This window comes from Anolis sagrei, chromosome 4, assembly GCF_037176765.1.
Source record: "Anolis sagrei isolate rAnoSag1 chromosome 4, rAnoSag1.mat, whole genome shotgun sequence".
Taxonomy (NCBI): Eukaryota; Metazoa; Chordata; class Lepidosauria; order Squamata; family Dactyloidae; genus Anolis; species Anolis sagrei.
Genome location: NC_090024.1, coordinates 194,248,084 through 194,275,931, shown reverse-complemented (window position 1 = coordinate 194,275,931; position 27,848 = coordinate 194,248,084). Strand labels below are relative to the sequence as shown.

Sequence of the window (27,848 nt, the reverse complement as noted above, 5' to 3'; positions counted from 1 at the left end):
TGTCTGTCAAAACGAAGCATTCAAAGCAACCCGGGAGGGCCCGCAATTGTTTTTACCCACTTGTGGGCCTTTTCCTGAGGGAAACGCAGGGGTACGGAGAAAAGCGAGGTGGAAACAATAAAGTAATGTGGTTTATTTTCACCTTTAGCAAAGAATAGCCAAATTTAAGGAAATAACGGGCCCCCAAACGGTGAGTCAATGTATAGTACAAAAAATAAGGTCTAGTGCGCATGCGCGGAAAGGCATTCGGGAGACTCTTGAAGCTTGGCTTCCGAGCAGCTTGCCGGAGACCTCGTGGCGCAACGGTAGCGCGTCTGACTCCAGATCAGAAGGCTGCGTGTTCGAATCACGTCGGGGTCACGGAATGCCCCTCCTCGGAGGGGATTTATTTTACACCGTAAAGCAAGGGAAAGGGAAGTTTTGAGTGTCCTGGCTTCCCTTTAAAAGCCGGGGGCCAAATTACAACATAGACAAGAAGGGATAATAAGGAGGGAAATCCACGTGAGCGTCAAAGCACAATTCATGACACGTAACAAAGGGGCATGGGGCGTCACTTGCTTGAACCTCATCAAGTGCAGAGTCCCTGGAAAGGAAAACCAGGCGGGACAATACCCAGGGGGAGAAACACCAAGGGACAACTTCCTTGGCCACGCCAACTCCAAACCTTTTAAAGAATGGCGAGGAAGAGATGATTGACAGGTCTAGTCATATTGATTAAGGAAAATGTAGGTTGGTGCAAGTTTTCCGGGCTGTATGGCTATGTTCCAGAAGCATTCTCTCCTGACGTTTCGCCTGCATCTATGGCAGGCATCCTCCGAGGTTGTGAGGTCCGTTGGAAACTAGGAAAATTGGGTTTATATATTTGTGGAAACTCCAGGGTGGGAGAAAGAGCTCTTGCCTGTTGGAAGTAGGTGTGAATATTTCAATTGGCCAGCTTGATTAGCACTGAATAGCCTGGTAGTTTCAAAAACACATAACAAAGGTATAGATTACTGCAACAAGCTCTACGTTGGGTTGCCTTTGAAGACTGTTCAGAAATTGCAATTAGTCCAAAGGGGGGCAGCTAGACTACTCACTGGAGCGTCATACAGGGAGCATACCCACCCCCCTGTTGTGTCAGCTCCACTGGCTGCCGATCCAATTCTGAACACAATTCAAAGTGCTGGTTTTGACCTATAACGCCCTATACGGCTCCGGTCCAGCATACCTGTCCGAACGTATCTCCTTCTATGTCCCACCTCGAAGCTTAAGATCGTCTGGGGAGGCCCTGCTCTTGTCCTTGCCTTTGTCTCAAATACATTTGGCGGGGACGAGGGACAGGGCCTTCTCGGTGGTAGCCCCCCACCTGTGGAATTTGCTTCCCGGGGAAATTAGATCATTGTCATCCCTCCTCACCTTCAGAAAGAAGGTAAAATTGTGGTTGTGGGACCAGGCCTTCAGGCAATCAGGTTAAAGAATAATGGATAATATTTGACTAATATTTCATATTTGACTAATATTTAAGCAGACCCATCCTTATGCCAGGAGGGAACCCTGAGGATGACCCGGGTCCTGCCCCACCCCCTCTCGGCCCAACCTCTCACAAGCTCTCCCTCCCAGGCCTGTCTCATCCAGTACATGCCTGGCCACCTTTCCTCCCGGCTCTCTCCATTGGGCCCACAATGCGGCCACAAGATAAAAAAGGTTGCCCATGCCCGACATAAAATAATGTTTCAAACTATGGTCTGATGGGGAGAGGGAGGCAAACTCTGCAATATATATATATAGTGTATGGGTGTGTAAACTATCCCGCTTTTCATCTATGAAGGATCCAAAGCAACCAAACAATATAAACAACATGTACCACAAGAACATATGCACCCATCTGAAAAAGAACAAAAGCCACTTTCAGTTTTGTCATGTTTGCTTGGAACTGATAAAATCCAACAACTGAACGGATCAGGACTCCATCACAAGAAGAACAAAACAGATTCCTGGACCATCTTAACAGCATCCACCCAAACATCCAATTCACCATGGACAAAGAAAATGAAGGAAGACTGCCTTTTCTAGATGTCCTAATCATCCGCAAACCAGATCAACAATTGGGCCACACAATTTACAGAAAATCTATACACACAGATAGATAGATACCTACATAAAAAGTCCAACCATCACACAAGTAAAAAAAAGAAGTGAATTAAAGCCCTGGAAGACCTTACAAAAAGAATCTGCGAACCCCACCTCCTCCAAGATGAACTGAACCACCTAAACTGGGCTCTCCAGGCCAATGGATACTCCACCTCAGACATCAGAAGAGCTGCAAGACCAAGAACAAGCCACGAGAGTAAAGACGAAGATCCACCCAGAGGAAAAGTGTTCTTGCCATACATCAAAGGAACTGCTGATCGCATAGGGAAGCTGATGAAGAAACACAACATGCAAATTCTCTACAGACCCACCAAGAAAATCCAACAAATGCTACGTTCAGCAAAGGACAAGAGGGATCCTCTCACCTCTGCAGGAGTCTACCGTATACTATGCAGCTGTGGACAAGTCTACATAGGGACCACCAAACACAGCATTGGCCAAACACAAATCCTGGAACATGAAAGGCACTGCAGACTCCCGTCAACCAGAGAAATCAGCCATAGCAGAGCACCTGCTGAACCAACCTGGACACAGCATTTTATTTGAGAACACAGAAATGCTGGACTCTCTCTCACAACCACCATGTCAAACTACACAGAGAAGCCATTGAAATCCACAAGCATGTGGACAATTTAAACAAAAAGGAGGAAACCATGAAAATGAACAAAATCTGGCTACCAGTACTAAAAAAAAAAAAAACCCTCTAAAATCATTACAGTAAATAAAGAACAACGTTCAAAAACAGGAGAACTCCAGAAGAAACAATTGGGGACAGCTAATCACCTCTCAACAAAGGGTTCCCCCAGGCAAGAAGCCACACCTTGAAAACTGCTAGGCCATTAAATGCTAATCAAGCTGGCCATTTGCAATATTCACACCTCCCTGAGCAGACAAGAGTTCTTTCTCCCACCCTGGACATTCCACCGATATATAAACCTCACTTGCCTCACAACCTCTGAGGATGCCTGCCATGTGGGCAAAACGTCAGGAGATAATGCTTCTGGACCACAGCCATAAAGCCCAGAAAATTCACAACAATCCAGTAATTCTGGCCATGAAAGCCTTTGACAATACAAGAAAAATGTAGTTTGGGGAGATGATATCATAGAACAAGTGTGACTATAAAACATCCTTTTCATCTAAGGCAGGCATGAGTAAACTTTGGCCCTCCAGGTGTTTTGGACTACAACTCCCACAATTTCTTACAGCAGGAGGGCCAAAGTTTCCCCATGCATGATCTATGCTATAGAATTAAGGCTGCTTGGCACCACTTTCACTACAGTGGCTCAATGCTATGGAATGCTGGGAGTTGTAGTTTTATGAGTTCTTTGGCCTTTGTCAAAGAGTGCTGGTGTCTTAACGAACTACAATTCCCAGGATTCCATATCATTGAGTTACTGCATTCATTCTCTATAGATGCACTCTATCACATAGATACGGTGTGATTGTGATTTTGGGGTGGCTGTAGTTTTTAATGCCTTTTTTAAATAGCTTGAATGACCCAAGTGGTTTGTTGTTGTTGTTGTTATATATTTTAGTGGATTTGCATTTTAGCTTTGATTGTTTTATGGTTATTGTTAGCCACCAGTGGGATAAAAATAATGTAAATAAATAATATTTTAAAGGGATTATGGAATTGTATGATAAGAGTTGCTTTACCTTTAAGAATAGTATAGCAGTAGGAATCTGAACATTATTATTATTATTATTATTATTATTATTATTATTATTTCTTGCATTTATTAACCGCCGCTCTCAGCCCTAGGGCGACTCGTGGCGGTGTACAATACAAAAAAGACACTTTACAAAGCAATCAGGACAACAAACTAACATCACTAATACACAACATTTAAATTACACTAAAAATCCGCTGCGTCATATTATGGAATCATAATCAATCTCGTAGTCGTAAATTCATTCCGGTTGTCATTTCCAGTAACATAGCACTCAGTTGAAAGCCTGTTCGAAGAGCCACGTCTTCAGGCCCTTACGAAAGGCCATGAGGGAGGGCGCCTGTCTGATGTCAGCAGGGAGGGAGTTCCACAGCCGGGGGGCCACCACCGAGAAGGCCCTCTCTCTCGTCCCCGCCAGACGTGCCTGTGAGGCAGGCGGGATCGAGAGAAGGGCCTCCCCAGATGATCTCAAGGTCCTCGTGGGCTCGTAGGCCGAGATGCGGTCCGTAAGGTATTTTGGGCCGGAACCGTTTAGGGCTTTGTAGGATAACACCAGCACCTTAAATTGGGCCCGGTAGCAAATCGGCAGCCAGTGGAGCTGGAACAACAAGGGCGTTGTGTGCTCCCTGCGTCCTGCTCCTGTTAACAACATGGCTGCCGCGCGCTGGACGAGCTGAAGCTTCCGGGCCATCTTTAAGGGCAGCCCCACGTAGAGAGCGTTGCAGTAGTCAAGACGGGATGTGACCAGAGCGTGTACCACCGTGGCCAAGTCAGACTTCCCAAGGTACGGGCGCAGCTGGCGCACAAGCCGAAGCTGTGCAAATGCTCCCCTGGTCACCGCTGAAACCTGGGAATCCAGGCTCAACGATGAATCCAGGATCACACCCAAGCTGCGAACCTGCGCCTTCAAGGGGAGTGCGACCCCATCCAGCACAGGCTGTAACCCTATACCCTGCTCGGCCTTGCGACTGACCAGGAGTACCTCTGTCTTGTCTGGATTTAATTTCAGTTTGTTCGCCCTCATCCAGACCATTACAGCGGCCAGGCACCGGTTCAGGACTTCGACAGCCTCCTTAGTAGCAGGTGGAAAGGAGTGACAGAGCTGGACATCATCTGCGTACAGATGACACCGCACCCCGAAACTCCGGATGATCTCACCCAGCGGCTTCATGTAGATATTAAACAGCATGGGGGACAATATAGAGCCCTGTGGAACCCCACAGGTCAAAGGCTGTGGGGTTGAACAGGAGTCCCCCAATAACACCTTCTGGGTACGACCCTCCAGAAATGACTGGAGCCACCGCAAAGCAGTGCCCCCAAGACCCATTTCCGCAAGGCGCCCCAGAAGGATACCGTGGTCGACGGTATCGAAGGCCGCTGAGAGGTCCAGGAGCACCAACAGGGACACACTCCCCCTGTCTAGCTCCCGGCGCAGATCATCCACTAAGGCGACCAAGACTGTCTCGGTACCATGTCCCGGTCTGAAACCAGACTGTGCCGGATCCAGATAATCCGTGTCTCTCAAGAATACCTGGAGTTGTGAGGCCACCACGCTTTCCATGACTTTGCCCAAGAAGGGAAGATTGGAAACAGGCCGAAAGTTGTCAAATTTAGTGGGGTCCAGTGATGGTTTTTTCAACAGCGGCTTTATAATAGCCTGTTTTAGGCTCGCTGGAATCTTGCCTTCCCGAAGGGAGGCATTAACCACCACCGTTACCCACTCAGCCAATCCCCCTCTGGCCTCCTTCAGAAGCCAGGATGGGCAGGGGTCTAGGATGGACGTGGTGGGCCTCATTCCTCCAAGTATCTTGTCCACATCCTCGGGCTTCACAAGCTGAAAAGAATCCATCAAAACAGGACAAGCAGGTGCTCGTGTCACATCCACAGAGACTGCATTTAATATGGTGTCCAGCCCAGAACGGATCAAAGCGACTTTGTCTGCAAAGAACCGAGCAAATGCTTCACAGCGCGTGGCCGAATTGTCAGGGCTCCCGCCTGAGGTGGCGGGAGTCAAAAGACCTCTGACAATCCGAAACAACTCCGCCGGACGGTTTTTTGCAGACGCAATAGTGGCCGCAAAGAAAGTTTTCTTTGCGGCTTTTATTGCCGCGGCATATGCCCTTAGAAAGGACACAAACCGTGCTCGGTTTGGCTCGCTTGGGTCCGAGCGCCACACGCTCTCTAGTTCCCTCTTCCTTCGCTTCATCGCTGCCAGCTCCTCAGTGAACCAAGGAGCTGGTTTAGCTCGGTTACTTGAGAGGGGACGTTCCGGAGCGATCATGTCAATTGCCCTGGTCATCTCCCCATTCCAGAGAGCGACCAAGGCCTCAACATGATCACCTGCCGAGGTAGCGGGAAAGTCCCCAAGAGCCATCAGGAATCCATTCGGATCCATAAGCCTCCTGGGGCGGACCATCTTAATGGGTCCTCCACCTTTGCGGAGGTTAGGGGGTGCAGTGAGCCTAAATCTGATCAGGAAGTGGTCGGTCCATGGCAACGGAGAGATGAACAACTCCTCCACCCCGCCACCCTGCTCCCATCCCTGGCAGAAAACCAAGTCCAATGTATGTCCAGCACAGTGGGTGGGGCCAGTTATTCGTTGGGACAGCCCCATGGTTGCCATGGCGGACATGAAGTCCTGAGCCGCTCCTGTGAGGGTCGCCTCGGCATGGATGTTGAAGTCCCCCAGCACAAGAAGCCGTTGAGACTCCAACGCCAGGCTCGAGACCACCCCCGCTAGCTCAGGTAGGGAGACTGTAGTGCAGCGAGGTGGACGGTACACTAACAGAATCCCTATTCTGTCCCGGTCACCCACCCTCAGGTGGACGCATTCAAAATTTGTGGTCTGCGGGATGGGGCTCCTGGTCAGACGGATGGAATCTCTATAGACCACTGCGACCCCGCCTCCCCGTCCTCCGGATCTCGGTTGGTGCTGTACGGAGAAGCCTGGAGGACAAAGCTGGGTCAGATTTACGCCTCCAGCTTCATCCAACCAGGTCTCCGTAATGCACGCCAGATCTGCCCGCTCCTCCAGGATTAGGTCCTGGATCCAGGTCGTTTTTCCGTTGACAGATCTGGCGTTCAGCAGCACCACCTTCAATCCCGAGGGCCCGCTCACCTGGTTACACCAATTTACCTTAGGAGACCGGTTGGGAATTGTTAATGTAGATAAACGGTCCGAATTAGGCCAAATTCGAGGTCTCCTTTTTCCGCATCTCCTCCTCCCCACCACGACCTCTATGGGGGCCCCTCGGCTAGTGGAACACCTCCCCCCCTCCATGCCGCGATCTAATATCAAGGTCTTATTTCCTGCTTCATCAGTTGTTTGATTTGTTGGTCCCTGCCAACACCCTTGCTCCCCTTCCTCCCCCTTCCCCGCCCCATTTTTGTCCACAGGCTCCAGCCCGCCTCCTCCCCTGACCCTTCCGCTAGTCAGTAGCAACAGGGATAGTACCAACAGGGGGGTGGGGGACTTCATGGATAACAATAGCTTCAGAAGGAAGGGGCGTTCCAGCCACACCAGTTAGGATAGTTCGTAAAGTGCGAGAGTGCGAGAGTCTTCAGTGCAGCACAGTCAGTAATACCACTCAGTTAACAACACACTACGTGCCGTTGGGCACATACATAAAGTGCAAGATCTAAAGTGCAATAGGTAACCTGAAACTGGTTCTCAGCATTCACTAAAGTGCGGCATAGAGGGATAAGGAAGGGGGCGTAAGTGCTAGTGTTATTTAGCAGCAGGTGGCAGGCGCCTTAAAGTGCTGTTGTGTTCTTATATCAGCTTAGCAGCAGCGACAACCAGAAGAGTGTGCTAAGATAGTAATATGTAGTCACGTTCTTACGAAGATGATGGTGATACCACTTGAATAAGGTTGTTATGATTCAGATGTACCTCTAGACGGTTGGTCTGAGAGCAGATGGGGGCATCCGGGGATGGTGTACACAGTGGCGGTCAGCACAGTTGGTCTATTGTATATCTATCAATCCAAAGGAGGCCAGCTCAAGAGGTCTACACAATATTAAGGCCGGCACAAAAGGTCTACTCAGTATTAAGGCCAGCACAGAAGGTCTACACAATATTAGGCCGGCACAAGAGGTCTACACAATATTAAGGCCAGCTCAAGAGGTCTACACAATATTAGGCCGGCACAAGAGGTCTACACAATATTAAGGCCAGCACAAGAGGTCTACACAGTATTAAGGCTAGCACCAAAGGTCTACACACTATTGAGGCCAGCACAAGAGGTCTACACAATATTAAGGCACATACAAAGGTTCTACACAATATTAGTCAACGCTGAAAAGATGAAACTCTAGAAGATCCAGCAGTGGTGGCAAAGGTGAAATCTAGCAGCGATGACAAGGCGGCGGGCCAAATGGTGGTGGCCGCGATGGAAGGCGGCAGCGATGGCCCAGCGGCCCAGCGGCGGCCCAGCAGCTGCAGTGGTAGCGATGGAAAGGCGGCGATGGTGAGGCGAGGCGCCAAGATGGCGGCCGCAACAGCCGCGGCGTTCTCCGTGCCCTGGCTTGGCCCAACGGCCCCAGCGGTGGACCGGTCGCAGCAGCGGCAGCGATGGTGAAGGCGGGGCGCCAAGATGGCGGCCTCAGCGGCCGCGACGCTCTCCGTGGCCCAGCAGTGGTCCGGTCGTACCGGCGGCGGTGAGGGGACGGCGGCGGCGATGGAGAAGCGGGACGCCCTGGCTCGGCCCTGGCCCCAGCGGTGGTCCGGTCGCAGCGGCAGCGGTGAAGGGACGGCGGCGGCAATGGAAAAGCGAGACGCAAGATGGCAGCCGCAGATGTAGAGCTTTATAGATGTAGAGGCCTCCTTGCAGATTGCTGAGTCACACCCCACTGGAGGAGGCCTGGGCTGCTGGCTACTCACAAGGAGTCCTGGGAGCAGGCTGGAGATCTTTATTGCCCCTTCACAGCAAGCACAGCAGACTCAGTCCCTGGCAGGCCTGTGGACTCAGCTTTATAGATGTAGAGGCCCCTTGCAGATTGCTGAGTCACACCCCACTGGAGGAGGCCTGGGCTGCTGGCTACTCACAAGGAGTCCTGGGAGCAGGCTGGAGATCTTTATTGCCCCTTCACAGCAAGCACAGCAGACTCAGTCCCTGGCAGGCCTGTGGACTCAGCTTTATAGATGTAGAGGCCTCCTTGCAGATTGCTGAGTCACACCCCACTGGAGGAGGCCTGGGCTGCTGGCTACTCACAAGGAGTCCTGGGAGCAGGCTGGAGATCTTTATTGCCCCTTCACAGCAAGCACAGCAGACTCAGTCCAGGAAGGACTTCAATAGGAAGGGCTGGGCTTTAGCACAGTGGGTTAAACCTCTAGCTGCAGAAAATCTCGCCGATCGAAAGGGCGACAGTTCAAGCCCGGGTTGGCATGAGCTCTCAACTGTCAGCCCAGCTTCTGCTAACATAGCAGTTCAAAAACAGTAATGTAAGTAGATAAATAGGTACCGCTTTGGCGGGAAGGTAATAAAAGGCAGCCATGCAGACATGCCAGTAATTTGATTGGGAGAGTGTCTAAAGACAACAACGCTCTTCATTATGGATGATGAAGTGACAGTGGCCCCCTGGTGGCGCAGCGGGTTAAACTGCTCAGCTGGCGAACTTGCTGACCAAAAGGTTGGCAGTTTGAATTCGGGGAGTAGGTTTAGCTCCTGTTGTTAACCCCAGCTTCTAGCAGTTTGAGAACATGCAAACGTGAATAGATCAATAGGTACTTCTCCGGAGGGAAGGTAATGGCATTCCATGCAGTCATGCTGGCCACAGGACCTTGGAGGTGTCTACGGACAACGTTGGCTCTTTGGCTTAGAAATGGAGATGAGCACCACCACCACCCCCAAGAGTTGGACAATTAAGTTTGAAGTTTGGGTTTACTCCAGAACATGTAAATCTGTATCCAATAGCCATATTTCTAAATACAAATTATCTTTAAAAGTGAATGCTCAAATTGTATAAATTTAAAATTTCCGCAAGTTGCTTACTTATTTACTGCAGTAGACTAACACGGCTCTGTTGTTATGTACCATCTAGTTCCCTTTGACTTATGGCAATGCTATGGATGAATGACCTCCAAGAGATCCTACTATGAACAGACCTAATCAAGTCTTTCAAAGTCTGGGCTGTGGATGCCTTTACTGAGCCAGTCAATTCACCTGTTACGTAGTCTTCCTCTTTTCCTTCTACCTTCAACTTCAATGAGTTTCATTGTCTTTTTCAGTGAGTCATGTCATTTCCCGATATGTCAAAGTACAAGAGCCTCAGTGTAATCATTTTGGCTTTCAGAGTTCAGTCTATTAACTTGCCTTTTGGAGGTATCCACTGTATTTCCGGCACTGTTGTCCAGCACCACATTCCAAAATGAGTTGATTTTCCTCCAGTCAGCTGTCTTCGTTGTCCAGCTGAAAATAATTTTCTCTCTCTTAAAATACATTATTTGGGTTGCTGTGAGTTTTCTGGGCTGTATGGCCATGTTCCAGAAGCATTCTCTCCTGATGTTTTGCCCACATCTATGGTAGGCATCCTCAGAACTCGTGAGGCCTGTTGGAAACTGGGCAAATGGGGTTTATATATTTGTGGAATGTCCAGGGTGGGAGGAAGAGCTCTTGTCTATTGGAAGCAAGTGGGAATATTTCAATTGGCCAGCTTGATTAGCATTGAATAGTCTGGCAACTTCAAAGCCTGGCTGCTTCCTGCCTGGGGGAATCCTTTGTTGGGAGGTGTTAACTGGGCCTGATTGTTTCTTGTCTGGAGGCAAGAGTGAATGCTATAATTGATTGTCTTGATTAGCATTAAATAGCCTTGCAGCTTCAAGACCTAGCTGCTTCCTGCCTGGGAGAATCCTTTGTTGGGAGGTGTTAGCTGGTCCTGGTTGTTTCTTGTCTGGAATTCCCCTGTTTTTGACTCTTGTTCTTTCTTTACTGTCCTGATTTTAGATGGCCATGATTGTTTCCTGACTGGAATTCCCTTGTTTTTTTAGTGTTGTTCTTTGTTTACTGTCCTGATTTTAGAGTTTTTAAAATACTGGTAGCCAGACTTTGTTCATTTTCATGGTTTCCTCCTTTCTGTTGAAATTGTCCACATGCTTGTGGATTTCAGTGGCTTCTCTGTGTAGTCTGACATGGTGGTTGTTAAAGTGGTCCAGCATTTCTGTGATCTCAAATAATATGTTGTGTCTAGGTTGATTCATCAGGTGCTCTGCTATGGCTGACTTAGTTTGCAGTGCCTTTCATGTTCCTTGATTCGTGTTTGGGCAATGCTGCATTTGGTGGTCCCTATGTAGACTTGTCCTCAGCTGCATGGTATACGGTAGACTCCTGCAGAGGTGAGATGATCCCTTTTGTTCTTTGCTGAACGTAGCATTTGTAGGATTTTCTTAGTGGGTCTGAACACAATGCTGGACCACTTTAACAACCACCATGTCAGACTACACAGAGAAGCCATTGAAATCCACAAGCATGTGCACAATTTCAACAGAAAGGAGAAAACGATGAAAATGAACAAAATCTGGCTATCTGTATTTTTAAAAACCTCTAAAATCAGGATAGTAAATAAAGTTTACCACTCAGATATAACACAAGGTGATGGGAAACTTCATTAAGACAAAATTCTTAACTGGTCTTGTATCCTGTTTCATAGGTTGTATCATTAGGAGATGGAGACGGTTACCGTAGATGTGCGCATAGAAAGCAAAGAAAAAGACTCTGCAGAACAAACTTCCAAAGATGTGATTGAAGTTCGCTCTCTGAATGACATTGAATTACGAGAACAGCTCTCTGTACATGGATTCAATGCTGGACCGATATTACGTAGGCATCACTTTAATGATGATTTAAACTGGTTGAAGGGTATAAAGGTCAGCAGAACCCAATATGTGGGTAGGAAATTAAATCTTCTTGGTAGAAAGAAGTGATTAATTACTTCTTAAAACAATCCCAGTCTGAGTCAAGCTATATTTAACCAGGTAGGTATAAATGATTTGAGATGACTCTTTACTGAAGGACCGGATGTTCAGCTCCTGCTGTAGAACATATGCTTTTATTTATTCAGACTCTTAATTTGTCTTATCCTGCAGGTATTTTGAATATGTTCCAAAATACACATCTTGTTTAGCTAATGTAAACAGGTTTGTACATTATCTATGCTAAAAACCATTATAACATTATTTGGGTAACCATCAGTAGGCATCAAGAAAGGCTGCATTCTGTACATTTTATATTTGCAAATGCACACATTTTGTAATAGAGTTACTTGATTTTTGATGGTCTTTTCGGGAAGGAAAAGAAACCATTCAGAGTGCTGAAGCCTCGCTCTTCAGCCCCCCCCCCCCCGAAATTCTCATGGTGGTCCACAAGAAGGCCTTACTTTTATATTATTTAAACTGTTATGTTTATTCATATCATGATCTAATCACCATGCTCAATATATCCCATATGCATGGGGGTATTGGGGTAACGATACAAAAAGTTTGCTAGGGTAGACCCTCTTTCACTCAGACTCTGCCCCCCCCCCCCCCCCCGAATCAAAATCCTGGCTACGGGCCTGGGTCTGACCATTAGTACAAACACTTATAGGATGAATTGGCCGATAGATATCCAAGACTAACAAAGTGAAATTATATGACAAATGCAAAGTTCTGCACTGAAGGACAGGCTAACTTGATGTGGCTGTAAAACATGCAAAACGTATCTCACAATGAAACTAGCGAATGGCCAAACTTGAGTAATTTTTGTAAAGTTGATGCTTTCATTGACGAATGAATATTTAGCCTTCACTGACAGAACAATAGTTTTAAAGTTATCAGAAATACTTCTAATACATTTTGGATCGTTGTGTCCAGTATTGGACAACACAGAATTAAAATGATATAAGGCAGGGCAGGAGACTATGTTGTCATCCAAATGATGTCGGGATGTGACTTCTGTCACCATCAACATTTGCAATGTTGACAGGTCATCAGCATCTACAGAAAAATATGCCCACGCTCCACATAGGCAAATTGGAACAGGCTTAGAAGATGACAAAGAGAGTGAGTGGTATAAAAGAAAAGGCAGGTTTGGCCTGAAAAAGAAAACAATGAATGGGAAAAATGATAGCAGTGTTCATGCGCCTGAAGAATTCTGCACCAGGTGACAGTATAAGATCCAAACAGACATAAATTACTGAAGCTGCTGCTGCAGAATTTTAGTCTAGTTGGAATTACTGTGTGCCTGGATTTGATGCTTTAAGAACAGAGTGGGGTTTAGTGGTGTATAAGATTCTCCAGTCCTTTCAACCATTCTGAGCACTTAGAATCTCCTGAAATCTTAGTGCATTGGGAACAGTATAACAAGCCAGTACTAAAGCTGTTGTTTTTTGGCCTGCTTCTTTTAGCTTCCACAAGGACTACCTATGAGAACAAGCTGTTACAGTTGATGAAACAATGCCCAACCAGTGCAGCTGGGGAAAATAGCAGGCTTGATGATTCTGAAAAGGAAAATGGAGAACATGGTACGGATTCATCAAGTAATGTTTTAAGAATGTCTGTGAATGAGTAGTACATTGCAGATAACAGATTAAGAATTACGACTTGCCAGTTGTTTTTACTGAGTTGTAGGTTTTTCGGGCTATGTGGCCATGTTCTAGAAGCCTTCTGTCCTGATGTTTCGCTTGCATCTATGGCAGGCATCCTCAGAGGTTGTGAAACCTCACAATGTCTGAGGATGCCTGCAATAGATGCAGGTGAAACATCAGGAGAGAATGCTTCTAGAACATGGCCATATATCCCGAAAAACCTACAACAACGCAGTGATTCCGGCCATGAAAGCCTTAGACAATACATATTATTACTGGCATTACCAATCATAACTTTATATTTCCCTCAGTAGCTATACCAGTAGAAATACGCAATTCAATTATTCAGCAAATCCATCTGGAACAAAAAAAAGTCATTCAGGGTGAAAATAGATTTCAGTGTAGTCTGCTTGGATTTCAAAATATTTCCCTCTGGATTGCATTAGAGCAGGAGAGGGCAAAGTTTAGCCCATAGGCTGCATGTACTCCACAGGAGTGTTTTTGTGGTCCTTAGAACTCCCCATGGGTTAAAAATACATTTGTTTTTGCTCCAGAATGCCCAACAATGATATTTGGGGGATATAGATGGCATTTCTGCTATGTTTTGAGCCCCCCTTTACTGGGGTCAAAATAGTGAATTGCATGACATTCAAAGGAATTTTATTGCTAATTATTATAGCAGGGATGGAAGTATGCTGTAGCCCCTATGAAAACAGTCCTTTTCTTCTGTAAGCTTACTGTGTGCTGATTTAAGGTAAGCCTACTGGCTCTATGTATTTGTGGGAGTTGAAGTCCAAAACACCTGGAGGGCCGAAATTTGGCCAGGCCTGGTCTAGCCTGTATTTTCAACAATGATTGCAATACCTTGCCTGGATTTCAGAGAAATTTGCTTATGTCTACTGAAAGGCACTTGAAAATGAGATTGTTTATATTCTAGCTGAGACCCTTTTACCTTTTCTGAATTGTAGTATTCCTCTCACAACAAAACAATCTAATGTGAGTCTGCACAATGTTGATCAGTCTTCCTTTTGGGCAGGGGTCACCACAGACCACTTTTTTGAACCCTTCAGAGGTCTCCAAATGTGCACCTTAATATTTGTGTACATTTATATCTCTTCCATAAACAGATAACTCCCAAACACTTCTTTCAGGAAAAAAAGGAAATTTTTCTAAGGTTTTGGAATTTTCGGGGGGGGGGGGAACCAAAAATGTTTTTGGCCTTCATCCAAAAAGCCCTCTAAGTCCAACAGAGGCTCATAAATGGGGTTCCTGAAGGGTTTGGGGTGGCAGTTGGGGGTGATTTCTATGTGGGTCTGTGTGTGGTAGTGGGTGTGGCCTCCAAGGTTTTCCTGAAGGGCTAATACGACCTTCAGTTGCCAACCCCTATTGTACAATTATAAATTTGCAAGGGGAAACCAAACCCACCTTCCTTTTTTGGTGCTATTGTTCTGTACTATTGCCATTTAATTTTAAAATTCCTTGCCTCTTTAGAGTTAGAATAAGGAATTTATGCAAAAGAAGAGTGACTGTACACAAGGTTCCTTGGTCTAACACAAATCCTATTTTTAAATAGCATAGCCTTTTATTCAAAAGTGGTAAAGCTATTTAATTAATTTCAGAGGGATTCCTTATATAAGAACTATACAACCCTGGGTACATGTGCTTTTATTTGAGTTTAGAAGCTGAATAAGATTGAGTCTCCTCAGTACTTGGATGGGAAACACTCAATGAAGACCAAAGTCCAGGGGTGCCCAGGTAGGGCTAGGAGTAACTCCTTTCAGTTCTTCCCCCAGTGGCAATATCTGGCTAGATTGACCAGTGGTCTCACTAAGACCCTTTCCTATGACCAAATGAGAAATTTCTTATTGTATTTTGGCAGAATAATACATATCAATTTGTTGACCTTGAGTTTTAGTAATTGTATCTAGAATAGCAAAGTGTGTACACAAAGCAGTTATGTCCCATATGTTAAAGAATGTGCATGCAAGACACCGCCCCCCTTTCTCAGTACTCTGTTTCATGAGGATTTTATGATGATTGACATTATTGTTAACATAGGTCTTATTAGTCACATAACAAATGCAATTTGGTTTTATGTGCATATATGTCTTTTTTGGGTGTTTCACAAGGAGCTGTTTACTAGCTCCACACACAGCATCCATTCCAATCACCCATCCAGTAGCTGGGGCCTGTGATTGAACAACTGGATTAAGTTTGTGAATTATTCAAATTTTTATTATTCTATTTCCCGTTGAAAACTATTAATATGGTTTAAAATATGTCTGCATTTCATCCAGTCTTAAGTGTAGCAGATTTCTCAATAGTTAAATGAATGAGTCTGAACTGAAAATGAGAAGATGTTACAATTGTCTGTTCTCTTACCTGAACTAGAATCTTGCAAATGTTGTTCAGTGATGTCAAGCAAACCTATTTTCTGCTTTCAAGCAGCCTTTGAACTCACTGAGGATAAAGTGAAGTTTTCTGGTTTCTTTACCAAAATAGAAGGTTGACTGGGGCGATTCTTACAACTGCTGAGAACAGAAAAATTGGCAGCTTGAAAATGTACTGATAAATTCTGAACAAGCAGTTGTGTATTCATATATGGTTACTAGTATTTTCTTCATTTATTTTAGAAAAGGAACCGAGAGCCACTACTACTGCCAATGCATGTAAATCCAAAACTAAGTCCTTTTTAATTTGCCTGCTTGCTTAGATCTGAACTCTGAAGCTGAAATTCCCCAGTGTGATACCATATTGCTTTGAACATCGGGTGCAGGGGACAAACAGTATCTTGCTCTGGATCAGTGTTTCTCAACCTGGGGATAGGGGTCCCTGGGGGGTTGTGACGGGGTTTGAGAGGGGTTGCCAAAGACCATCAAAAACACATATTCCTGATGGTCTTAGGAACACCTTTGGCAGCAACTACAACTCCCCAAATGACAAAATCAGTCTCCCCAACACAACCAGTATTCAAATTTGGACGTATCAGGTATTTCTGCCAAATATGGTCCAGATCCATAGTTGTTTGGGTTCACTGTGCTCTCCAGAGGTAGGTGAAATACATCTCCCCTAAACCACTGTTAATTCCTCCCAAACCTCTCCAGTATTTTCTGTTGGTCATACTGGTTCTGTGTGGGAAGTTTGGCCCTATTCTATCATTAGTGGGGTTCAAGGGACTCTTTAATTGTAGGTGAACTATAAATCCCAGCAACTACAACTTCCAAATGTCAAGATCTATTTTCCCCAAACTCCACCAGTGTTCACATTTGGGCGTATCAATTATTTGTGCCAAATTTGGTCCAGTTAATGAAAATACATCCTGCATACCAGATATTTACATTATGATTCATAACAGTAGCAATTTTACAGTTTTAAAGTAGCAATGAATCTACTTTTATGGTTGGGGGTCACTACAACATGAGGAACTGTATTAAGGGGTCACGGCATTAGGAAGGTTGAGAAACATTGCTCTAGATTGAGACACGTGACTTTTGTCCCAGGTCTGCAGGATAGCCAGAGTTGTTTCCAAAGACCAATAATAAAACAATTCTTGCCCTCATTCTTTAAATGGAGAAAAGAAGTAAACTAGGACCCTCACTGCAATGAGTTGATAGACCATCACAGTAACAGATCTGTTGCCTTTGGTGACGGTCCCTGTTGCACACCATCATGTAATCTCTATTACTGGTCCACCAGGACTTTGTGACAAAACTGCCATGGGTATTGATGGGCAAAGTCTGGCAACTGTTTATAGCTGAACTCTAAAACTGGATTCGCAAAGTTACTGTAAAAAATAAATAAAAAGAGAAGAAGCACCACAGGGGAGGGTGAATTTGTAATGTCCACCAGGAAGTGTGGCTTTGCACAGCCAAGGCATCATAAATGTGCAACACCAGTGGTTGTGCAAAGCCACTCATCATGACAACAAATTGCTACTATCCCACATTTGGGAATGGTGCAGGATGGCAGCAAGTGTGCGGTAATTTCCTCAGGCAATAATTCTTTGACTCAAGCAACATCATGCATTTTGTTGGTTTTAAAAGAGACCTATATATGTGGAAATCTCAGTGGAAGGAAACAGGTTCATGGTAAGGAATATGCATTCTCCTTAATGTCTGATTTGGGTATTAATTTTAGGCAGTCCCTGATTTACACACAACTCCATGTTAAGAATGGGACATCAGGAAGTGAGAGATATCTACCCCTCAGAAGGGAAGTTCACTCCTGAAAGAGTTATCATGGGGGAAAGGTGTCTCCACTGAAACTTTATCACCAATCCTTGTTTCCACAACAAGTCAATTTTTTCAAAATTCAGTTATCACAGGAACAGAAAGTTAGGTGGAATCTTCTGAACGGACAACAAAACACCACAGGGTTGTTCACTTCTCCTTATGGTATCCAAAGAGTGTGTGTGTGTGTGTGTGTGTGTACGCACGTGTGCATAGACACACACACACACACACACTTTTAAAATGTACCCGTTAGGACTTATATACAAATTCAACTTAGGAACAAACCTGCAGAATGTATCTTGTTCATAACTTGGGAACTGCTTGTATAAGCATTTTATATTGGTACATGAGACCAGAGACGTGTGTCCCTGCTCATTCTGTAGGTCTGCTTTTTCTTCCTTAGTGTGCCTGCATAATGTATACCTTTGTTTTCATAGATCACATTTATATCAGAAAGTGCACACCAGGAGGTCAAATTGCAATACAGTTGGTATTGATTACATTGGGCAAATGCCTGAGCAAACTTTAATTAAAACTTGAGATTTCCAGACAGAGAGTTTTAATTATCCATGATCTAGAAGGATCAGAATTTTCTCGTGGATGCTGTGATGACAGACTCTTTACACATGTAAATAGTTTTGGGGGCCAACAAGCAACATTTTCAGCAACTGAGATAATAGAAGAAAGCCTGTAACAGAATGCTCATCTCCTCTCCTTCAGTTCATCATGATCCTCATCCTGCTTCTCCTTCCTCAATAGCTGATTATCAGGATTCAGTATCTGCTGTCTGTGCTTTCAAGACTACACTTGTGGGCATTATTCACACACATATAGACAAGGATACATGTTAGAAAATTTGTTTCCTGAAACATAACATGACGTTCCTAATTGGTATTGGATACCTATATTTCCGAATATTCCGTGAAAATTACTCAATTTCTCTCTCCCCCCCCCCCCCCCATTTTAACACAGGACAAACCACAGAAGTAGTCCTCCAAACAAACAACCTCAGAGTGACAGCTGAATGTGCCTCTGGGCTTGGTAATGTAAGTCACCCAAAGCATGAATATTTTATGGATGCAATTAAATGCAGGAGATTATAAAATAATATAAACTGATGTACTTTGTGTTAGTCTCCTGACAAGTCAGGCAATTACTCCAATCACATAATTAGAATGTATTTATTCTGTGGCTGCTGTTAATGCATTAGAGCCCTAGGAAATCTGATGCAAAATAGCCTACTCAGGTATTTAAGGATGAGCCAACTTTATTTTACAGATGGAAAGTCAGTGGGCATTATAGCTGGGAACATGTACGTGTTACACAATCTAGAAATGGAATCATATCTATGCAGAAGTATTTTATTGATCTTCAATAAAATTCAATTTGCTGCTTTGATACTTGGTCTGGTAAATGATATTCTGAGTAAGAGGTCCAAGATAAACTTGAACTTCTTGTCACCTGCCACATCTACCTAGAGAGGTCACCCTCACATCTGATCAGGTCTAGCCATTTTGTATCAAAAATAATGATAACCTTGAATCATGCTTCAGTAGGGCCTAGGCACAGGAATACCTGTGGATGTCAAACTCCATGACATAGTAATATGGTGTCCCTTATATAAAATGGCAAAGTCAAGGCTTGCTTTTGGGATTTAACAAAATATTTCAAAAGTGTGGCTATAGAATCCATGAATATGGAGGGCCTGCTGTACTTGACAAGCCTCTTAATTGGGACATTGGATCCCACAATTTCCTCAGCAACTTTTCCAGTGCCCAACTACTCTTCATTCCTCTGTTCCTTCTGCAGCCAGCTTCAGTGTTGGGGAACTGAGGTCACCTGAAACAGACCACAATGCCTTGTAGTCTTTATACATTCTTTAAAGTTTTTGCTCCTGAAGTCTGAAAAGAGTCACTTGGGAACCTATGAGATATTGATATGGTCCTTGCCAATACATTGCAGATGGAAGATTTTCCCCCTTTCAAATTACTTGTGATTGTTATTTAATTTCAAATTCATAATGAGATTTTTGTGAATTCTGGGAAAGCACACACTAATTCTTTATCTGTCAATAAATGGTTCAGAACTGTTAAGAATGGATACCTTGTAAACCAGTTCCTATAGCTCCTCCTCTCTAGGGGAAAAAAATCTTCCTCCTATACATTTTGCATGAGAAAACTATAACAACAACAACAACAACAACAACAACAAAACTTTATTTAAATTCTGCCCTATCTCCCCGAAGGGACTCAGGGTGGATTCCAGTCACAAAAAAGGCAAACATTCAATGTCTGAACATAACAACTAATACACACATAATAACAAAAAATAAACTCCACAGCATATAAAAACAAAATATAACTGAGAAAATTAGAATAAAATTTAAACACAACCTATTATATCAGAAATAAAACAAGCATAAAACAAAAATAAAACATAAAAGCATTTGTACCATCTTTGTTTCATTTTCTTTATTTACCATAGTAGCAGCATGGGAATGTTTACTTCTTGATTTCAGCAGGGCTTTCACTGCCCTTTGAAGCATGTGCATAAGTTTTTATCTTCAAGAGATGAGTAAACACCATTTTATAGGCATCACTAGAGGTCTGATTAGTGATTGGTGCTGATATGGAACCCATCCGTGTGACAGCACTAATGACCGCTTGAAGGGTCATGAGTCATGAATGAGAACTTGTATCATCTCAGTGCAGCACATTTTATGTGATTTTTTCCCCTGTCTTTTAGCTTTCAGTCATGTTTTTAACTATTTCTCTTCTGTCATAGAAGCCAACTGTAGATGTTGAAGAACGTCAGAAGAAACTGTTATCATCTAATATTGAACACAGTTTGGCCAAAATAGTGGCAGAGGTAAGTAGTTACTCTGACTCAGTTAGAGATTAATATATCTATAAATCTTGATTTTTTGGGTTATTCAAATTTACTTAAAAATCATTAGTTACATGTGTAGTTTACTTTTTCTCCAGTGTGTCCAAGGTGATATACCTTAATTATTTGAGTATTGCACCATTGAATGTAATGCATACCTCAATTCTGAAAGTGCGTTACCAAAAAAAACCCCCAAAAAACAAAAAAAAAAAAAAGGAGGAGGAGGTCTGGAAGGAGGGAGAGGGGACCAAAACTGGAGCTCCCCCATTGAAGCCCTGTTTTTCTTTTTTTGTTGTGGTTCACCAGTCTTGGCTTGACAGAAGGGCGCGGCTTCCCTTTGCTTGTTGGTCATGCTGCTGCCTGGCACCAGGCCCAAGGTTTTAATTGCACAGTTCTAACTCGCTATCAAATCTAATGCACACCTCAATTTTGGCAATGTAATTTAGCCAAAAAAGGTGTGCATTAGACTCGAGTAAATATACTACATGGAGCTTTCTAATTTATTATTCACATCTATTTGGAAAGAACAAGAGTCAAGGAGTAGTGAATTTTATGGCTCAGTGTGGTATACAATCTGTACCTGCAAAAAGTCCCAGTCCAATCAATGCAACACATTTGGCTGAGGTCCTCAACTGCTTATCACAGAGCAGTCTTCATGTGGGTGTTGAAGATCCCCAGCATTGCAATACCAGTGGCAAGACCAACTGAGTCAGCTCATGAAAGGAGACTGTTGAGCAGTTTAATGGGTGATAAATCAACACAATCACACTTCTGTCCTGGCCACCCACCTTCAAATACGCACACTCACACCCAACAGATCTGGTAAAGAAGATGGACTTATGATAGATCTTTACAGCTCTGCTCCCCTTCTCCACTAGCCGCCATCTGCTGCTGTACGGAACATTAAAGTGGGCAAACCCTGGAGAGTTTCCCCTCTCCCCTGCCAGGCATCTGTAAGTGAGGTTAGCATGCTTATCCAGAATTAAGTCCTGGACCATGCCTGTTTTCCCATTTCCATTAAATAGAAGAAAAGTAGTTGAGGTGTTCTCTTTTTTATAGACTCTTTTGCTATACACATGGATGCACACATACCTATAGTAGAGCTTAATTGGGGACCATCAGTGAAAGATGATGGCAGAGAAACACATTGTCCAAATTCTTTGTGCTATAATCAGTGGCAAGTTGCTTGAAAACGAATAGCTGCAAGCATATAATTAGACAATGAAAATCAGATCTGTTTTCCATGGCCACTTTAGATTAGTAGATCAGGCATATATTTTTGTAGTTTCTAATGCAAAAAAATGGTATGACTGTTGCCTGCAAGAAGATATATTTTAGCAAATTTCAAAGATACTCAGAAACAGCAGTTAATCGTTGTTTTGTACCTGTTCTGTCTTGTTAGTCTGCCTCTTATTATTTCATTAATATAATAGTGCATGCATGAGGAATTAATATAATATTGCATATAAGTGTGCCCAAGCTTATACTACTCACTTTGTTCTCTCAGTCTCTAAGGTGTTGCAAGATCACTTTTCATAATAATATCATCTATTAATAGCTACAGGAAATATTGCCAGAGGGCAAGGTGGCATTGAATCGGTCACAAGGACCAACCTCAAGGAGAAAATCTGGTAGCAGCCCTGGACCGAGCTGCAAACAAAAGGTACTCTTGCAATGATGTGCTATGTAGCCATTTCATAGGTATTATCCTAAAGAGCTACGGCTACTGTATCAGATTGTATATGTTTCTTGTCAATTGCCTAACAGCTGAAATTTATTGTATTTCTCTTTTCTTTACCAAAATAATTACACATTTTGTATCTGCTCTGTAATAACATGTACTTTTTCACCCACATGCACGCACCCAGCCTAAGGAAGATCTACTATACCCCATAATGTAATGTTTCCTTGAGCGCTCTTCTGAGTCTTTCGTGGCTATCCAGCTCCAGGGCTTTGTAATTTTTTTATTTGAATGCCCTGATTTTTGTTTATAATATATCTAACATGATATTTTAATGATCTGCTGACAATAAATTAAGGTATGTATGCCTTAAGATCTAAGGCTCAGTATGGAGCTTTATCTTTGGGGGGTGGGGGTGGGGGGGGGTGGGCGGTTAAGATGCTAGTAGTTGAAACAATACATTTAGAAAGCAAGGTGCTTCCCCTGTTGGAAGTTACATCTGCTTTAGACATCAAAAATAGCCTCTTCTTCTGAAAGGACTCCTCTGAGGGCTGTACCTTTCTATAGTTGTAGAGATCTTGGGGCAAGTCATGTTCAGATGACTTGCCCAAGATGAATTAACACCTTTGCAGTTCTCTCATGATAAACTATTTGTCATGTTTTGAATGGAGCCCCCGGTGGCACAGTGGGTTAAAGTGCTGAGCTGCTAAGCTTGTTGATCAAAAGGTCACAGGTTTGACTCTGGGGAGTGGCATGAGCTTCCGCTGACATCCCTAGCTTCTGCCAACCTAGCAGTTCAAAAACATGCAAATGTGAGTAGATCAATAGGTACCGCTCCAGTGGGAAGGTCCAGCCACATGACCTTGGACAATGCCGTAGAAATGCTTAGAAATGGAGATGAGCACCACACCCCAGAGTCAGACACGACTGGATTTTATGTCAGGGGAAAACCTTTATCCATGTTTTGATGTCAGAAACCATTAGGAGTAAGAGTGGCCTATGACAGATTATGGAAATTAACCTGATAAAATAACCTAAAAACATGGGTGTTCCCCTGTGCCTTTAACTAGGCAGTTCCAAATAATTGGCCCAATAATACCTACGTTCCGGCACTTTAGCATGACCCTCCGCTCTACAACCCTGACATTTTAATGCCCAAGAACACTACTCTCCCATCCCTGACCCTGAATTTTGCACTTTCCCTTAGCTCTGTCTAGGAATTTTGCACAAACTCAGAACCCTCTGAACTCAGCACATTTTTTGCTCTCCATGGTACTGTTGTTATGATGTTACGTTTTATTGTGATATGTTTCTGTTTAGTTTTGTTTTGATTTGATTTTATTGCATTATGTTTTTAACTCTGTGCTCGCTGGGCTTGTCCCTGTAAGCCACCCTGAGTCCCTTTGGGAAGATGGAGGTAGGGTATAAAAAATAAGTCATTATTATTATTATTATTATTATTATTATTATTATTATTATTATTAACAAAAGGACGACACCCTTAAAGCATCTTCAGGGAATTAGGCAGATGATAAAAGAACAAAAGCAAGATGTCATTAAAGTGTACTATACAAAATAACACATTAGTATTCCTATTTCAGAAGTGTTTGCTTTACTTTGCATGAAAAAATCATAATATATAGGTAAGATGCTTATGCAAATTCACCTATTTATAAACCTTCTTTCCTTTTGCAGATAAATCATCCTCCACACATAGATTATGGCTATCCTGATGCTAACCGTGTAGGAGTAAGGTAATCTCTTTAGGATTTCCTTAAAAAGTCTGACAAGCATACTCTATAAATCAGTAGGCTTTTCCTTGCTCTTGGAAGTATGATAGAGGCTGCTTTACAGCTTCTAATATGTTGAGAAATAACTCTTGTTTGAGGTATTAACTTCATGAATATTCCCAGTCAGAGGAGAAATAGTGCTAGGCAGCAGTGATAGTCATAGATAAAACAATACTAAGTAGGATTGATACAAATTGGAATAAATCAAAAACACATGTGACTACTGTTCACATTTATTTGATGAGAAACTGTATGCAAAAAAGGCTGTAAAATTCTGCTGCTTTTAGAGTGTTTTGTGCTTGTGTGTGTAATGTATAATTTAATTTAATTATGAAGTAGATCTGAAGTAAGTTAATAATACACTAGGTTGAAGATTGATTAACTTAGGCTGTAGTGCCTCTTCTAATCAAGTTATCTGTTGAGAGAGGAAGATAGCACCAATAGACTAAAATCCCAAGGATGTAGCTCATGGACATTTGGGGTTGGGATGGAGTTTAACTGTAGCAGTGGTTGAGCAGTGGTTGAGCAGACTGGAGAAGCTATTGTTAGAAGGCCTGCCTTGAAATCTTTTAGGGAAAGGATAGGTTTTTTAAAAAGCTGCTAGCAGTGTGTAGATTCTGGTGTCCAGAATCTTGGAATTCCTAGCACCACTTTGCTATGTCTATTTTATTTTATACAGATAATAAATGTATGTTGAAATTCCATCTATGTGTATGTGCCTTCAAGTCACCTGTCAATTTATAATGGCCCCTTGAATTTTCTATGGTTTTCTTAAGCAAAGCATACTGACAAGTGGCTTTGCCAGTTCATTCCTCTAAATAAATGGTTTTCAATCTTTGGTCCTCCAGGTGTTTTGGATTCAGCTCTCACTTCTTGAGAATGCTGCTCTGGGTTGAGATTGCATGTCTATGTTTATGAAATACCAGGTAATGTTTCAGTCTGGATGTTTACAAAGATCCTCATCATGCTGTTTCTTGTTCTTCTAGTACTAGAAGAAGGACGGTACAAGCAAAGACACCTTCAGTGAAGCAACTTTCTGTAGCAAAATCTCAGGTGTTTGAGAAGCCTGTAGAAGAACTTATACCAACCCGTGTAAAGATGGCAGTGTTTGCTATCTTCATTTTCCTTCTTGTTGTGTATGTTACTATGGAAACTAATATGGGGAATCCATTCCCAAGGTTTAGCATGGGGAAATGAGAGCATCTCATCATTTAGAGATGACATCAAAAGACTAAAGGTGGTGGTTCTGTTTAGCTGCTTATGAATAAGCAGTCTGGGTAGCTAATTAAAAAGCAAAAGTGGATATACCATGTATGTATTTTCTTTGTTTAGAATTTAAAATGCATTGCAGCGTCTGTATCTTAAAATATCTGGCAGCATCTACTTTTTTGACAGTGGTTCATGATTTAGCTCATTGGTAGAGGCTTTCTTGATTAATGGAAACCAATTTCTTCCTTTCTTAATTCCAGAAGGTGAAGTTTTCCTTTTGCAGCCAGTCCTCCCACCATTGTTTGTATTATTCAAGTGGTTCTTATGCTTAGAAGACAGTTTCTCAAAGCCTAATGAACCCACGAGTAAGAAGCATAAACCTAGAAGGAAAAGGTTGCAGAAAAGGTTGCAAAAATGATTGTGGGGTAATTCAACTGCCCTGTGATATACCCACACAGAATACAAGTTGCAGGGTAGCTTCTTCTCAGAGCCAAGTAGATTCCATCGCTCTCACCATCATAGCTCGGTGCTTTAATTCAACCCGAAGCCTTTGTTCTATACAGAAATAGGCTGTGGAGCTGGGCTGCCTATCCTAGTATAAGTAGAAGCACCTGTTATGTAATCTAATGTAAAATGACAGAGTCCTTGATGCCTGATCATACAGGCACAGCTATGGCGCATACATTTCTGTGTACCTGTTTTCTTCTCATGGACAGTGTGATATGTTGCTTTTGAGAACTTGCAAGCTTTAATCTGTGACTTCCATTGATCATCCTGTGGGGAATTTCCTGGGATATGTAATCCAAAACTATAGACTGGTTACTAGAGAAATAAAGAAATATTAATACCTTTTCATGCCTTATTTTACTGTCTTTAAACTGTCGAAGCCAAGTTCTTCATATGTGCTGGCTTTTTTTACTCATCTTGTTCTTTCTCATTGGTAACACAATGAAATACTGCATTGAAGTGGTGTAGCTGTTAATTGTTTTTTGAAAGCATGAAGTAGCTTTCAAATGGTGTAAACCTAAAATTTGCTCTGTGACAAATGTTGTGTTCCAGTTTACCTGTGACTGCAAATTTTGACAACATCCAATATAGAGCCTTGTTGCACACCCTTACTCCCATCACAAGCTGCTAAACTGTACAGCTTGTGATTTTATTCTGTGGCAATGAGGGGGCACAAATAACAATCTAGCTGCCACTCACCTCCTTCAGTGAATGTTTCCTGTGATTACTTCCTGGCATATGATTTCGAAAGGAGAATGAAAGATGGTGTGATATCCCCAACATGTCTTCAAAAATGATATTGTACAAAAAGCCCAGGATAAGGAAACTTGAACACTGAAATTCAAAGTCTGTCTCCTTTTTTGTTGGTACATGAATAGATTTCTAAGAATCCAGAGTAGTGAAACCCCTGGTTTGTACATTTAATTTGGACCATCAGAATACCCATTGTGGCCATAGGATGTATCCATATCCCCTTCCTACCTTCACATCACTTACTTTTTGCAGTTTGATAATTGTTTTTCACTTCTCCATGTTCTTTGCCTCCCACCTCTTCTTAACTGTTAGTAATCTTTCTTTGATTTACTCAGTGCTTTATGCCATACAGGTGATGCACTTCTAGAAAACTTTGAAAGTCTTGGGAACACAGAAAAAGCAAGTTCATTTTCTCATTTGAGGTTATTCTGGAATTACTCACATGTTTCGTGGCGGGCTACTCGGAGCACTCCTCTGCTTGTTTGGTCATGACTAAACATCATTAATCAGATTTTTTGTCTGTGCTAGATCAAGGAGGTAAAATCAGAGTGAAATCTCAACAGCACATGCATATGCAGTAGACATTCATCTTATGTTAACAGGTCATATTCTGTTCAATCAAAGTGCTAAGAGTTGAGCCAAAATTTCAAGCTGGAGAAAAAATAATTGTCCAGGAATCCATTCTAAATTAGTTTTTCATGACTCTTCTTAGAAAAGGATGACTTTTCAAGTCTGATTTCACTCACTATTTCATTTTCCCAACATTCATTCTGTGCACTTTTATCATCAATTTCTGATTTTAAAAAAATGAATTGCACACATATTTTTACACACTTTCCATTCTATGCATGTTATGCTGACCTTTCCAAATCAACATATTTTTACTATCATATTTTCCTTTGATTATTTTCCATTTGGAATACTATAATGCACAGTATATGGAGATGCATTTGGAAACTGTTCGTAACCTACAGCATATAATAAACACCCTTAGTAAAACAACTTCACTAGTAACTGATTTGTTTCTGGATGTAATTCAAGTGTTGGCCACAACCTATTATGCCCCATACAATGTAGGTCCAGACTTTCTGAAAGGACATATCTCCTTGTATGAACCTTGACAGAGTTTTAAACTCCAAGGAAAGGCTTTGGTCCTGCCACCATCACAAGCTTGCTTAGTGAGGACAGGAGACCCATTCATTTCTCACACCTTCTGGAATTCCTTTTCAATGGAGGATAGGCTTGCCAACTTCCTGCTCTCCTCTCACCAGCAGACAAAGATATTTTGGTTTAAGCTGACTTTTAAAGTATAATTTCTCACAGAGAGGTTTCTTAGTGTAGGAGGTGTTTTGATTTTTAATTTTTAAATGCATTTAAAATAATTTTATATGGTTTTATTGTAATAGTGATTGCATTGTTTTAAAAT

General features: G+C 42.9%; 1 protein-coding gene and 1 non-coding gene across 2 annotated transcripts; both read left to right on the top strand.

Moving 5' to 3' along the window:
• On the top strand, positions 1-27,848 carry LEMD1 (LEM domain containing 1). Its single transcript, XM_060771525.2, has 8 exons — positions 1-190; positions 11,451-11,620; positions 13,185-13,301; positions 18,569-18,642; positions 20,381-20,464; positions 22,041-22,145; positions 23,859-23,917; positions 24,940-27,848. The coding sequence occupies exons 2-8, from the start codon at positions 11,467-11,469 to the stop codon at positions 25,148-25,150; spliced, it is 804 nt and encodes a 267-aa protein (XP_060627508.2). The 5' UTR covers positions 1-190; positions 11,451-11,466; the 3' UTR covers positions 25,151-27,848.
• TRNAW-CCA (transfer RNA tryptophan (anticodon CCA)) lies at positions 289-360 on the top strand. Its single transcript has one exon. It is a non-coding gene; the product is annotated as a tRNA-Trp (tRNA).

Excerpts from the sequence above, each read along its gene's own strand:
- LEMD1 (XM_060771525.2), top strand. The coding sequence starts at position 11,467 with ATGGAGACGGTTACCGTAGATGTGCGCATAGAAAGCAAAGAAAAAGAC. Across the intron at positions 22,146-23,858 it reads GACCGAGCTGCAAACAAAAG|ATAAATCATCCTCCACACAT; the intron begins GTACTCTTGCAA and ends TTCCTTTTGCAG. Across the intron at positions 23,918-24,939 it reads GCTAACCGTGTAGGAGTAAG|TACTAGAAGAAGGACGGTAC; the intron begins GTAATCTCTTTA and ends TTGTTCTTCTAG.